The 15,718-nt window shown below is 41.3% G+C and overlaps 1 protein-coding gene across 1 annotated transcript; it reads right to left on the bottom strand.

The window, feature by feature from the left end:
• Positions 1 to 1,880: 1,880 nt before the first annotated feature.
• LOC149813025 (uncharacterized) lies at positions 1,881 to 2,618 on the bottom strand. The gene is made up of 2 exons (XM_089990755.1): positions 2,499 to 2,618; positions 1,881 to 2,327 (listed from the first exon to the last, which is right to left on the bottom strand). Exons 1-2 carry the CDS (start codon positions 2,590 to 2,592, stop codon positions 2,044 to 2,046), a joined length of 378 nt encoding a protein of 125 aa, XP_089846881.1. The 5' UTR covers positions 2,593 to 2,618; the 3' UTR covers positions 1,881 to 2,043.
• Positions 2,619 to 15,718: the final 13,100 nt, after the last annotated feature.

Raw genomic sequence — 15,718 nt, 5'->3', positions numbered from 1 at the left:
AACAAGGCGGAAAGCTCGACTGGAGACGAAGGCAAAGTTTGCGTTGATAATGGGAGCACTGTTACAGCAGATGGCGCAGGCGAACGTCTCCACTTTAAATGGTTAACATCAAACTTTCTGGAAGGAGGACTTTTTTGTCCTTTTCCCCACCCGTCGTTTCACAACTTTTGAACGGAGGATATTTTTGTCATTTCCTCGAACCGTCATTTCAGGGCAAGAAAAGCAAGTAAGGGTGATTAAGTCTTTGCAACAGCACCAGAGTCCGATGCAAAGTTATGTCAACATACACGGGAATACGAGCCCCATGTGCATGAATACGTGGCGCTCATTCGATCCCCCGAACACGGACGTGGGATTCAGTGAATCATCGGGGGCGAACATACACAACCCTCCCTAATTGACTCGTGATGTAACTGGTCGGACTCTACCTAACCCCAGCTTGTCAACCCATATATATATATATATATATATATATATATATATATATATATATAGTGGTAGCTGTGCAACCCATAGGTCCGCAACTATCAGTGGGATCAAGCTGGCCGTCCATGAGGGCATGATGGACGGCCAGTGCCCAAAACTGTGAAAAAAAATGTTAAAAATGTGCTCTTGTTCAGTTTTGAGCCTTTAGTCGTGCTTTTGAAGCGCCACTAAAGGTCTCAGTTCTGTTGAGACCTTTGGCAGTGCTTTAAAGTGTCATTAATGCCCCCAAGAGGGATCGGCCAATCATTTTCTGAAATGATATTTAGTGGCGGGCAGAAACTGCTCTAAATGTCATTTTTGGGTAAAAAACGCTATTTTCAGTGTTTTTTTGTGGTGTAAATGGCTGAGCATCCATCACTCCCCATTATGGACGCTCAACAGTGTTCCACTCCTAGCTGCACACCTAAGAGGGTTGCGTATCTCTCTCTCTCTTTTTATATATATATATATATATATATATATAGAGAGAGAGAGAGAGAGAGAGAGAGAGAGTAGGGTATATCATCGGACAGAAAATCAGACGTGTGCACGGCACGTGATCAGCGGCGCGCACACGTAGTTAAAAGAAAACTTAGCTACGGTCATTGACTGCATCTAAAGGCTTTTTTTTCCTACACGTGGTGCACGATGGGGGCGTCCGGTTTCTTTCTAATTTTGGGGGGTTCGATGATACTCCCAACCATGGGTGTAGGTGCTCCGGAGCACCCTATCATTACTAATATATATATATATATATATATATATATATATATATATATATATCAAACGTCAAGATTCAAGTTGCTTGGTGACCTCAGATGCAATGGACTAAAGTTATTTTTGCTGTTGGGGACGAACTGCACAACATTATTTGGGTTGGGGTTAAGATGGTCGATGAGGATATTATTTTTCCAGAAATGCAGCTATGCACAATATCGTTCGATCAAACTCATAGTGGGAACATTTTTCTTGTCTCTAAGTCTAAGCAGCGGATTTCTCTCCTGAAATCGACTCATGAAGGTCATCAAAGAAAGGTGCAGAGATTTATCATCAGCTTTCGTGAAATTCCCATTGATATAAAATTCTGCAAAAGCTTCCTTCAAAAAAAATTCTGCAAATGCGGTCCAGATCCATTATTGTGTAATTTATCAAGTAGAGGATCAGATGTTTTGTAATAATATGCTGCCGGATTGGAGGCTGCTATACACCCATTTATAAGGATTGTATATATTGTTTTTTATGAATGAAATTTTCAGGGACCTAAATATTTCATTTCTACAAGTTTGTATTCTTGTGATTGGCCCTGTTCGGATGGTGAGAACTTATAAATAATTAGCTTTTCTAGAAATTTCCATATACAACTCAAACGTGGTGAAAGCACATGCATGACAATGATATTGTATGCAAATAACAAGACATTTTATTTATTTCGTACATCATCATACACTTGAAGAAGCTAATGCTTCAACATTTTATTTCGCTTATTTGCTTATTAATTAAGGGGCAATGAGTGAATCGCCCACTTATTCAGTTTAGATTTACGTAGACAGCATATGCATGCATTCATGCATGACATGATCAGCAACGGCCCAAGGGGCAAAAAGGAGGACGGTAACCACCATATCCGGGAAAACCACCTCCAAACCCGGGTCCATATCCGTAACGAGAACCGTAACCACCATATCCATGACCATAAGGACCACCATATCCAGGGCCATAAGAACCACCATATCCAGGACGATAAGGACCACCAAAGCCAGGACCAAATCCACCATACCCACCATAACGTGGACCATATCCAACTAGAAATCCAGGGTCGTCACCATCATCTTTGGTGTGATAGAGATTATTTGCCTTCTCGTCTGCATCAAAACAAGCATGCGAGATGATTGATTAAATGCAAGAAAATGAGAGGATTCATAAACGAATTAAAACAACTTTTCTGCAAAATAAGAAAATGTTCATTTCGATTGCAGCTGTTTTGTTGGTTGTTCGTGATGTAGTAGTAAGGGAGAAGCACGAGGGATGCTTACTTGGCTTCTCCTCAAGCTCTCGAGCGAACATTTGAGAGAAGAGTGAAAGGAACACGGCACACACAAGAAGGAGAGTAAGGCCCTTGGAAGCCATTTCTCTCTCTTATGCAATTATTAAATTATCTCTACGACTGTAACAATGGTGTATGGTGAATACCTATTTATAGCAAGAGAGAGAGAGAGAGAGCAATTAAAGAGTGCAGTTGGTAGTTTGGGATGGTTAATTTTCATCTCACCCTGTGGGTTCTTTGTATCTCACCCTACTCCTAGCTACTTGCAGGGTTTCACGGGCTTATTCGGTTGACTGATGGCCGCGTTGATTCTCACTTATTTTTGCTTGTCTTTTTGGGCAATTTGCATTCGTCCCTTGCTGTTCAAATTTGATGTTCATGTTTCATTCTATGTCACCTCACTCAGAAACTTTTGTTGTGGCTTACAAAAGCAATATCACTTCTTTTTAAGGCGCAAAGGATATGTTTGTGTGGCAAACATATATATATATATATATATATATATATATATATATATATATATATATATATATATATATATATATATATATGTGTGGTTGAATGCAGGTTACCATACAATCTAACTGGACTTATTTATCTTTCTCACTTTGAAAATCAATAGGGTTTACATATTTCACTTGATCGAGTGCCATAGGTTCTCATATCTAATCTGAAACTTCGTTGTGTGATCTAAATAAGATTCAGATCCAAAATATGACTCGCTAGCTCTTCAAAAATAGGATTAACCTTTTGCATTCATAGGTTATGGAGAGAAAAAGATGTGCAGCGCATATGATGTTCAAATCTTTACTACTGTGTGATTTCTTGAAGTAGAAGAATATCTTACAAAATATTTTTAGACATCTCAAAGTTAATCATAATTAAACCATTTCAAAGTAGCGGCCAAAATATAACAAATTTATCGTTTTTATTTTTTTTAGCACGATAAATTGGCTGGATTTTTATACTTGGGCTTAAGTTCCAATTGATATGAATAGGTAGCCATATAACAGGCAACCTAGTTAGAAGAGTAGCTATCATGGGAGAGGCATGAGCCTCTCATGGAGGCGCACGCCTCATGTAGGGGCTTAGGCTTCCTTGGGGAAGAAGCATGGGGGAGGAGCTAAACTGGCTAGTGTAGAGGTATTAATGGCATACGCCTTTATTAATGCCCTCTACAACTGCCTTTTTAAACCAGAATTTCTGCCGCTACAGGTTCTAAGTGGCAGTCGATCAAGTGGCCTCACAATTTTGCACCTAGTTAAACAATGGTGTCACTAATTTATTACCGAAGAAAAGGGTGTGTGCCACTAAAAAATGCTTTAGTTTCTGGAAAACATAGGCATACTTGTGGTAAATACTTTAGTGGCATTTCATCAATCTAATGGCATTGGCCTTAATTTAGTGGTCATATCTTCCTTTGTGTTGCACCCTCCTCGACATCCGGTTCTGAAGGTTTGAAACTTGGACCTGAAGGGAGCCTCGGGTTGATAAAAGAGAATTGTGCTTGTGATTTCGGTCCCTTTGGGCCTGTGGCTAGGGTGTTACACAGATTGACATAGTGTGGTAAATGTATGAGGCCTTTAATGGTGACGGTTTAAGAGGTACAAAAAGCTACAAGAACAAAACACCAAAATCGAGTAGGTCAAAACTAGGCCTAGTAGGTTGTTCGAGAAACAAGTGTGATTCGGATATGCAAGGGGCTGAACACGAGGGTCCTAGGGATGCCTAGGGGCATGACATAGGGTTTGGTACTGGTGTTGTGGTTCAGGAATTCAGGATGGGTCGTTGGATGGGCTAGTGAGGTCAAACGGCTAAACGATGTGTTCAGACGGGTCGGTATAGTATGATTTAGGGCTTCTGGATTCCGAAAAGGTATAATGACTTGGTTAAGGTTGCATCTAGGATCAGGGATAAAGTAAAAGGTCTAGGGACCGATAAAATACCTAGAATAAGTCTGGAGAGGTTGATCAGCAGAACCACATCTGACAGGGCTCCTGCACGATTTCTCGGGTAGGGGTGGCTTTAATACAGTAAGAGGATTGCACAATGGGCTTGGGCCCTCTAGTGATTCGAGACCACCAACCAGGGACGTCCACCCAAGGGAGAGAGATATGTAAAGGGGTAGGGATTTCTTGAGAAGGGAAAGAAGAGAGAGCATGAAGGAAAAGAGAGAGAAAAAGAAATCCAAGAAAGAATCAATATTAAATGATCCTCAAAGTGCTTCACAACCCTCTTTTATAGAGTGGAGGTATAGCCTAACCAAGTATAATTACTCAAGAGACCAACCAAGATAAAGAAATAAGAAACTGGATAAGAGAGAGAGACCTACACTAACCATAACTCTCTAACTATGAAGAAACAAGATTAACGAAACCTTAAAGAAAATAATAGCTAACTAATCTAATTAGATGAGTTTCTCTGGAAGAGGGGCACGTCCCCTAAGACTTCTAAATTTTTGCCCCTCATGGAGCCCATTGGGTGAATTAGCTTGCTCTCTAGGGTGACACGTATCAAGCTTCTAGTCTCTCTATGAAAGAGCCACCCCAGCTACTGCGTCAGATGTCTGGGTATCACTTGTGCCTAGTTGACCCTCTTTGCCTGCTAGGTAGGGTGTGTGGATCCTCAACTCTGGATTTAGAAACTCTGATAAAAGTAGGCTCGTAACAACTCCACCACACTCCAGTTGACCTTACCCCTAAGGTCCCAAATCTGAGAATCTCTTTTTCATGTCGAATTTCTACTCTGATGTTACAGTCTCATTGCCACCATGTTCCCACTCTGCAAGATGCTTCTGCATCATGCAGTTATAATTGTGGAGCCTCTTGGTCTTCAAAATGTCAGTGGGTTAGGGCTCTCAATCTTCATCATGGGGCACATCCACAACAGTCAGAGGCTCAGAATAGAATGGCTTAAGGCGAGACACGTCGAACACTAGATGAATCTTCACCTCACTAGGCAGGACTAGGCGGTAGGCTAGCTTCCCTACCAGTTCCTTAATGTAGTATGGACCATAATACCTAGGCAAGAGCTTATGGTAATCTTGACCTAAGAGGGTATTTTGGCATCTGGTCCTTCTCTTTAACCACACCCAGTCTCCTACCTCAAACGATCTTTATGATCGGCCCCTATCATATATCAACTTCATGTGTTGCTTGGCCTTGGCAATATTCTACCTCAAAATAGCAAGAATCTCATCCTGCGACCTCAAGTCTCTATCCACTTCAGGAGATGCAACACTTTCATGCTCATTAGCAACCACTTATAGTGGCGAAAACCCATACAATGCCTCAAAAGGAATCATGTCTATGGAAGAATGATGACTCTTGTTGTAGGCATATTCTGCCCAGAATAAGAACTGAAGGACTTGTTTGAGTGGTCTTATACAAAACAATAGAGATAGGTCTCAATTGCCTTATTAACGAACTTTGTCTGGCCATCTATCTGTGGGTGATGGTGGTGCTATAGTTTAATTTGGTACCACTCAATGCGAAATATGTGGTCAAGAATTGACTCGAGAATATGGAATCCAGGTCACTCACGACTCTCTAAGGCAAACCATGGATCTTAACGATATGGCTCATGAACTTCTTAGCCACCATCTCTGTAGAGTATTTTTAGGGTAGCACAATAAAATGAGCATACTTCAAAAATTGGTCAAATATTGTCACAATGACTACTTTCTGCTCACAAGAGGGTAGGGCCTCAACAAAGTCCATGGATATGGATATGTCCCTCTAAGCACCCTCAAGAATTGGCAATGGTCGTAACAACCTAGGCATTTTCTTAGCATCGTATTTGTTGGCCTAGAAAACCAAACACTTCTACACATATTTGTGGACGCAACCTCTCATACTTGTCCAATATAATAGGGCCTTAAGTCGTTGGTATGTCTTGGACACTCCTCCATGTCCACTACTAGGAGAATCACTCATCTCATCAGGGCGATATATAGATTTGTCCTTTATAGAATAGGATTTCACATCTAACTGTGTGTCTAAAGTGACTACTCAGGTTTGTAGTCAACTCACACACCATCTTCTAGATAGCACTATGACCCTTTTGGGTAGCATATGCTTGGTTCCAAACAGAATAATCAATAGTAGTAAGGATGTGCAAATATGTAGGCTCCTTAAAATGTCGAGATAAGGCTTCAACTACTGTATTCTCTATCATTTTTGTACTAAATCTCGAAGTCATATCCCATGAGCTTTACAACTCACCTCCGTTGGCTGACAATGGTAATTCGCTGCTCTAACATGTACTTAAGGCTTTGTTGACCCATACGAATAATAATTTTGTGCCCAAGGAGGTAGGGGTGTCACTTCTCAACTACAAGGACTGTGGTCAGCATCTCCTTGTCGTAAGTGGACAAGGGTCAACTTCGCTTAGTTAAGGCCTTGCTCATTAATGCAATGAGATGTTTCTCTTGCAAGAAATCAACATCAATCCCACTGTCACAGGCATCAGTCTCCATAATGAACAACTTAAAGAAGTTAGACAAGGCAAGAATTAGGGCCCAAGACATCGCAACATTTATCCTCTCGAAAGCATAAGTAGCTTTTTTTATCCACGTGAATTTGTCCTTCTTCAAGAGGGGTAAAGGGCTGAGCAATGAGATCATAGTCTATCACAAACCTTATGTAGTATTCGATCAACCCTAAAAGAGCCTATAGTGCCCTTACTGTTTGTGGCTTGGGCCATACCTTCATGACCTTAATTTTGTCCTGATATGTCTGCATGCCACAATCGAAAATAATATGACCAAGGTAACTCACCTCAGCCTGTCCAAAAAGGCACTTGGACATCTTCGCACACAGGTGATGATCACGTAAAGTCCTCAAAACAATATGCACGTGTTACAAGTGTGTATACCATGTGCAGCTATACACCAGGATATCATCAAATAAGACCAATGTAAACTTTTGAAGCATTGGCTTAAAGACGTCGTTCATGATTACTTAGAAGGTGGCCGATGCAATGGTCAATCCAAAGAGCATGACCAAGAACTCGTAGAGACCTAGATGGGCCAAGAAGGTTGTCTTATGCATCTCCTCATAGGCAATGCACACCTAATGATACTTGGAATAGAGATCCAACTTGGTGAAGAAACCTGTGATGTGCAACTCGTCCAACAGTTTCTCAATGATTGGGATCGATAACTTATCCTTCATCGTGATCTCATTAAGAGCCTAGTAATCCATGCAAAACCTCTAGGTGCCATACTATCCTTCATCGTGATCTCATTAAGAACTTAGTAATCCATGCCAAACCTTTAGGTGCCATACTATCCTTCACCGTGATCTCATTAAGAGCCTAGTAATCCATGCAAAACTTCTAGGTTTCATACTTCTTCACCAATTACAACTCCATGCAAGTCCATGGCCGCTTTAGCTGCCGGGAGATAAATGTTCTCATCGATACAAGTAGCACTCATAACTATATATGAGAAAACTGTCTGAAAAGTCTGGTACAAATTTAAGGAGCTCTCGATTTTTTATGTTATGGTGAGAAACAAGTCAAACCTCAAATATTCAAATATGCAGAGGTCTGCCTGAATGTGTGTTTACAACTCCAAGGAGCTAAATTTGTGCTAGATCTATGTCTTATCTATACAAAGTGTGGGTATGGTCCTTGGTATGCACTGACATTGAGAAAAGTAAACTAGGATTTCTCTACCATTAAGATGACTTTTTGGAAATGCAGAGAGGATATCATACTTTATGCTTTCAGGCCTCCTACGGCAGAAGAAGAGCAACCAAAAGGGGCCTTGAAGTTGTTGAAAGTTCACCAACCTTAACCAATGTGAGTTGATTGGCGATGTTTTCTAGAGCAATTGTTAGTTTTATTCCTAATCATGTTTCTGATCATGTTTGTCTCCTTATAGATTGCGGATTGGATTCTCATAAAGTCAAGGTGTCATTCAGATTTTTTAAGATGTGGACAATCCTTCCTGAGTAATCAAATTATGCTTAAAGCGTGGTCTATTCATGTTAGAGGTGTTCCCATGTTTGTTGTGGTGAATAAACTGGAGGAAGTTAAACAACAACCAAAGTTATGGAATTCTGCTAAAATTGGGGATATTACAGGTCACAAGAAGAGACTTCAGGAGGAGCTAGTTTCTATCTAGAATATTATCGATAGAGGGGATGACACGATAACTGATAAAAGCTTTGTTATCTGAGATGAACTCCAATGATGCATTCAGATGAAGGAGCTTTTTTGGAAGCAGAAGTCCTGCGTAAAGTGGTTGCATGAAGGTGATCAAAATACAACATTTTTTCATGCCAAGGTGAAGCACAATACGAATAAGAACCATATTCAAGCCATTGAGGAGGATGACACTTTAGTGGATAAGCAAGATGACCTGGCCACACTTATTCGGGTTTAAAGATGGCTCCTTTTGGCATCGATGGAAGTTTGTTGGTTATTTATGGGGATGGAAAGATGTGATTAGCAGCATTGATTTGATTCAAGAGTGCTCCAAATGGCTAATTGGTGATGGGCGTAGAGTTTTATTTGGGTATGATCCTTGGGCTGAGTTCGGCCCCCCTTATCCGTCATGTTGCTACTCATTGGGACACAGTGACCTTGAAAAGCTTGCTTCTTATTTCGGTTGCCAAGATGATTGATCCATCAGACATTTGTTTTTTATCAGAAACAACTATTCCGGACCTTGATGCTTTAAGAGCTTCACAACTCACTCCTCTCATTAATGGAGTCATCGGTAGAAGTTCGGATCTAGACGTGTCATGGCAGGGTGACCAAGATTTCACCACCAATTCAGTATGGAAGTATAACAGGCAAACAAGCCCTCCTCTTTTTCTTTTTTTTTGAATAAAAATTAAGTATTATTGATTTGAATGGGTGTGATGAGATATCATACTTAGATAACAGGTAGTCTAAACAAAGCAGAACTATAACAAAAGTAAAACTGTAAAAACAAAGATAAAACTGGAGAAACCAACAGCCCAGAATGGTCCAAATGAAGGGGTAGATCTGCCAAGTGGAAACCAGAGCAATATGACAAAAGAAACCAAGACGGCTAGTGCCCAGCCAACAGAAGACCAGACCAGGCCAATTGAGAAACAAATTCTATTCATCCAATATAGGACTAATGTTAATGTGCAAAGTATCGAATGAATGAAGGAAGCACGGCCCTGAAGAATCAGGGTTTAAAACTGCAAAAATCCTTCTGAAGCAAACAATGTGACGAGAGAGATAAGAATACAGCTTGATCTTCCTGAGTTGAGGTAGAACATGATAAGTATGGGCAAAACCCAAACATCCGAAGGTCAGTATGTGTGGCTTGCCCAGCACAAAGAAGAAGATGAAATCAAACTAGGTCTGCAAATGGTAGGCCATGCACAGGACAGAGATGAACAGAACCTAAAAGAACGTCCCTGCAACACAATCACATATCCACTGACACCCCATAAAGACACGCACCCATACACATTCACACACACCAAAAGAACCAATTTTAGAGAGTCCGAGCTCTCTAAACCATTATCCTCCTCAAACCAATCCAGCGAAGATCTTCCTTCAGCCATTTCCTTCTAGCCCTTCTATCCATTTCTAGTTTAGAATTAAGTGTATCTGATCAACACATGTATGGGTCCCCTCGAAAATTTTGTGGTTACGCTCCAGCCAAATAACCTGCCGCGTCGACAGCCACCATACCCTCCAAATGAATCGCCAATTATGCTGCCGATATTGAAAGTGCTGCGCGATCGATCAGCACTTGCTTTGGAAATATCAAACTATCTCATGGGATACAAAGGTCCTCTCAGGCAAGACTTCTCAAGGAACAGATAAAGGGGCAGTCCCAAAAGATATGTATAGTGTTTCTCCTCATGAAAAAAGGCAAAGGGGACATCTGCTCGCAAGATGAAATCCTTTTTTCTTTAAGTAATCCTCTGTTACAATTCTACCTGCAAGAATGAACCAGCCTGTCAAAGAGGCACATTGGGGCAAGTTGTTCCCCCAAAGTGCTCCTTTTGGCCCTCCTCATTTGCATAAATTCATTTGGTTTCCGCATCATGTTCTTCGAGCTGCTGTCACTCTTAGAATGGTTGTGAGTAGGCGATTGCTTACGCAGGGTCGCTTGCAATGTCTGGGTAATAAATGTGTTTTGTGTGGAATTGAAAGTGAGACAATAGTACCTTTTTTTCATTTCTTGCCAAGTTACTGTCTCCTTCTGGAAAGCAGTGGTTTTCTATTTTGGACGCTGGACAACTCATGCAGGTTATGCCTTCACAGAGCTTGGTTAGTTTCATTTCAATCTGTTGTTAGGAAAATCTGGGAAATCAGATGTAGCATCATTTTCTACTCTCAGCTCCTTTCTAGTTCATCTATCATATGCATGGTTCTCTGTCATGTTCTTCGTATTGGCTCCTGAAGGTTAATATATACTCTTATGTGATTGAGTAGCTGGAGGGTTGGCTTCACCATCCGGGATTACAATGGCGTCAATCTATTCTTGGGGATCCTGGTTTAGCAATCCCAGGTCTTGCAGTCAGAGCTGATTGCATGGAAGTACATTTTGAGCCGTATCCTGTTAAGGTAGTTGTTGAATCATCTAGATGGGATATTGTGTCCTCGACGAACAGGATCTTAGAAGGTTGAAATCCTTTATAAGCCTCCTGATTGGTTCCCTTTAACTAATTGGCATTTGTATTGGGATTAATTTTCTATAACTGGTAGTTGTTTGCCTAACCCCAGCTTTTCAATAAAATAAAATACTCAGGCCATACAAAACACAGAATGGTACCAACATACTGAGAGGGTGGTGTATGTTCTCCCCAGATGATTCACTGAATCCCACGTCTGTGTTGGGGGGTCTGAATGAGCACCACGTATACACGCACATGGGGATCGTATTCCCGTGTATGTTGATATCGCTTAGCATTGGAGTCTGGTGTGGTTGCAAAGACTTAAGTACCCTTTCTTGCTATTCTTTTCATAAAACGACGGTTTGAGAAAATGACAAAAATACCTTTCATTCAAAAAAGAAAAAACAAACGGTTCAAAAAAAGGACAAACATGTCTTCCATCCAGAAAGTCAAGGATGATGTTGACTCTTCAAAGTCTACACAACGAAACAAACTTTAATCATTTCGCCGATGGTGATCGGGTGAAACGATGGTGAGCCGGCGATCCGATGGTCATCCGGCGAAACGAAACTGAGCCATCAAAAATGTTTGTTTGAACTTTTCATCAAAACAATGATGAGCCGGCGATCCGATGGTCATCCGGCGAAACGAACCCGAGCCATCAAAAATGTCTGTTTGAACTTTTCATCGTCATCTTCTTCTTCTTCCTTCTCCGTAAAACACTGTAAAACCCTCTCTCTCTCTCTAGAGAAGAAATTATGGGAGGCAAAGAGTTCCTCCTGGAGAAGGCCATGAACATCAACTCTCTCACTCTCTCTCCCTTTTTTTTCTACTTCTATGCACATCCAGCAGACGATCCTACATTGCTCCATTAAACACCAACTGACCTGCACACTGACTGTAGCATCGTTCAACTTGATTCGTTGTGGAGCTTGATTCAGAGTTTTTGCTCTTACAGAAGGGGGGTTTGGGGGCTCCTCCCAGCGTGGGTAGCATTATTCAACTTGATGAGTTGTGGAGCCTGATTTAGAGTTTTTGCCCTTACAGGAGGGGGTCCAGGGGCTCCCCCCCGGCGCGGGTCCCGTTGCGCGGTCAGCGGGCGCGGGTCCCACTGGAGCCTGATTTTTAGTGTTGTCGGGTCTTCAACGAGCCCCACAACGATTTATAGTATTGTTCGGTCTTCCAACAATGATTTGTAGTATTGTCGGGCCTTCCTACAACGATTTATAGTGTTTTCGGGTCTCCAACAAGTCCCACAGTGATTTATAGTGTTATCCGATCTTTCAACAGCGATTTGTAGTATTGTTGAGCCTTCCTACAACGATTTGTAGTATTTTTGGGTCTTCAATAAGCCCCACAGCGATTTATAGTGTTATCCAATCTTCCAACAACGATTTGTAGTGTCTTCCGCAAATCATTATAGCGATTTGTAGTGTTTTGGGATAATAGGGGTATGGTTTTTAGTTAAAATGGGAAATGAAATGACCATAAAAATCACTAAAAATTTACAGGAATAAACTAGACTCAATAACGAAGTTGGTCCTAATTCGGGTAACGATTTACAGCGATTTGCTTACTGAATAACACTACAAATCGCTATTGCGGAAGACACTACAAATCGCTTTATTGCTCTTTTTCGATATTTAAAAGAGGAAAAGAAAATAAAAAAATTATACAAGGACCCGCGCTGGGGGGAGCCCCCAGATCCCCCTCCTATAAGGGCAAAAACTCTAAATCAGGATCCACAACAAATCAAGTTGAACGATGCTACCCACGCTGGGAGGAGCCCCCAAACCCCCCTCCTGTAAGGGCAAAAACTCTGAATCAAGCTCCACAACGAATCAAGTTGAACGATGCTATCTACGCTGGGAGGAGCCCTCAGACCCCCCTTCTGTAAGGGTAAAAACTCTGAATCAGGCTCCACAACTCTTCAAGTTGAATGATGCTACCCACGCTGAGAGAACCCCCCAGACCCCTCTCCTGTAAAGGTAAAAACTCTGAATCAGGATCCACAACTCATTTAGTTGAATGATGCTACCCACGCTAGGAGGAGCCCCCAAACCCTCCTTCTGTAAGGGTAAAAACTCTGAATCAAGCTCCACAATAGTCAATGTGCAGGTCAGTCGGTGCTTGATGGAGCAGTGCAGGATCCTCTGCTGGATGTGCACAGAAGCAGAAAGAGAATGGAGAGAGAGAGTGAGAAGGTTGATGTTCATGGCCTCCTCCAGGAGAGATTTCTTTCTCGGATAATCCTGCAGTGCAGAGACTGGGTCTTAAATAATCATCTTTGGGGCACTTAAGTCTTTACAATCACTCTTTTTCTAGAATCTTTATTTTTTTTTTGCACCAATGGAGAATATGGTACTTAAGCCTTTGCAATCGTATCAAACTCCAATGCTAATTAATGCTGACAAACATGGGGATACGAGACACACAGGCTTAAATACATGGTGCTTTTTGGGACCCCCGAGCATGAGATCCCTTGTTGGGGGGGGGGGGACATATAACCTGCTTTGCAACATACTACATCCTCCTCCAAGTGGATAGAGGCAATAGACACCTTTTTCTAATTTCGAGGTCTGCATCAGTCAAAAATAGTGCTTGGCCATAAAGATCCAACTAGTGGGGTCCTTGTTGTTGAAGGTCAAAAATTTCAAATGTGGCTGCTTCATTTGATTTCTCCCTTTGGCATGACCGAATTGTTGGTCATGGTTCTTGGGACCGTGTTAGCTAGACCCTTCAAACGTTCTAAACCCTTGGTTGGTTATTAATTCATGCATCATGGTTGATAAGTCATTGAACTTATGGTTCAATTCTCCCATTTGATGTTGGGTCTCAATCTGCAGTGCATTTGTGAGTGCTTGAGCTCCACGGGTGACCATGGTTCTAATTCAAAGTTCACTTACTTATAAGTTGTTGTTGGTCCATGGTTCAAGTGGTTCAAAGGTGTGGGTTGCGGTTTGGGGTTGGTTTTGGGTCTAGTCTTGCTATTAGAGGTATAACATAGGTACAAATAATGTTTTTGGTATTTTTTTAGGGTTTTAGGATCTAGAATTTGGGTATTCTATGGCCGGATGTCGGGACAGGAGCAGGCTTCTACAAGTTACAGGTTGACAGGGTCTAGTAAAATGGAGATAACTCTAGATCGAGATAAGATTTTTCTGATTCAACTAGGTTAGGTTGAGGACAAGTTCGACTAACTACTGTCAATTTTTGGGAGTTTTTGGCTAAATACTTGGTTTTTGAGTTGTTGTGCAAGTCAGGCCAATTTTTGGTCTAGGGTTCAGGCTAGTTCAGAATCGATTTCTGACAAGTCTGTAGTTCTAACCAATTTGTGGTTCTAACCTAAAAAGGGGTAGAGGCAGTAGATTTGAGGTTAAAATTTTTACTACAGCTTTTAAAATTTGTGGAGGACTTTAGTCATGTCAATCTCTGCTTCAAGGCACGATAGACTTGGTCCGGGTTCGTGAAGGGCTTGGGCCCTCGATGCGAATCGATCTCTACGTGCTAGATTGATTTCAATGTCCTGATATGGACTTGCTCTAATACCAATTGATAGTAGCAACTCCCAAATGGTGTTGCTCTCAATGAAGTTGCCCCACTGTAGGGACATCTTGAAAGGGAAGAAGGGACGGTAGTGAAGGGGATCAAGGTTTACTGTGATAGGAGATTGGATTAGGTAAGGGCATGTAGGGTTTGGCTTTGGGTTGAGTGGGGTTATGGGATGAGTGGAAGGGAAGGAGGAAATTGAGGGCTCCTGAGATGGTAAGGGAATTAAGACCTCCTTGAAAATTCAAGGAGACTGATCCTTCTATGAAAATAGTAGGCCAAAAAGGAAAATATCATTTCAATAGAATTCATATTGCCTACCTTTGAATTACAATCTTACAATATTTATAGATGTAGGTCAATTAAATTTCAAATTGTACCCAACTTGACCATTCCACATCCATATTAGAGATTTCCTCTCCATTGCAATGATGAAATTGCCCTTGTATGGGTGTTTGAATCAGAACATGTACCACATGTTCCTATGATGGCATTTTGCTTGGTCCCTTACCTAAAATGCCTCTCTTAACAATCTTAATTACCTCCATTGACCCTCCTACATGTAAAGGACCAATATATCCCTATCCTAACCCAAATTACTTATACACTCGTATGGATCATCAGATCCAATTTCTACTAGGGATACATCTAGATCCAATTATAAAAAGAGAAATTAGACAATGTCTTTGTGCCAAGCTGCTATCAAATATCTAGTTTTACTTGCATCTCCTTGACATGAGGTCGAAACGAGTGATCCCTATGAAACACCTTCGGATGCAAAACGACTTTGATGGTGATCTAAACTGGCAATCTCTAAAGATATACTTATTGATGTTGGAGAATCTTGAAGAGGGCTCCATCACTTGGAACATCATGCATGTTTATACTTATCGAAATCCCAAGTTCACCAAGTCATACCCTTGAAGAGTTCTTTGGTTGGTAGTCCTTTTTACAAAGTTTCATATCATCCTGACAAGTGTCATTGCCAATTCTCACAAATTCAGGGGACCATAAATAATAAGGTAGCTGAGGACATACTTCAAGA

The sequence above is a fragment of the Nuphar pumila genome, chromosome 16, assembly GCF_984573655.1.
Source record: "Nuphar pumila chromosome 16, dmNupPumi1.hap1.1, whole genome shotgun sequence".
Classification (NCBI taxonomy): Eukaryota; Viridiplantae; Streptophyta; class Magnoliopsida; order Nymphaeales; family Nymphaeaceae; genus Nuphar; species Nuphar pumila.
Note: the sequence above shows the minus strand (reverse complement) of the source record. Positions and strands in the feature narration are given on the sequence as shown.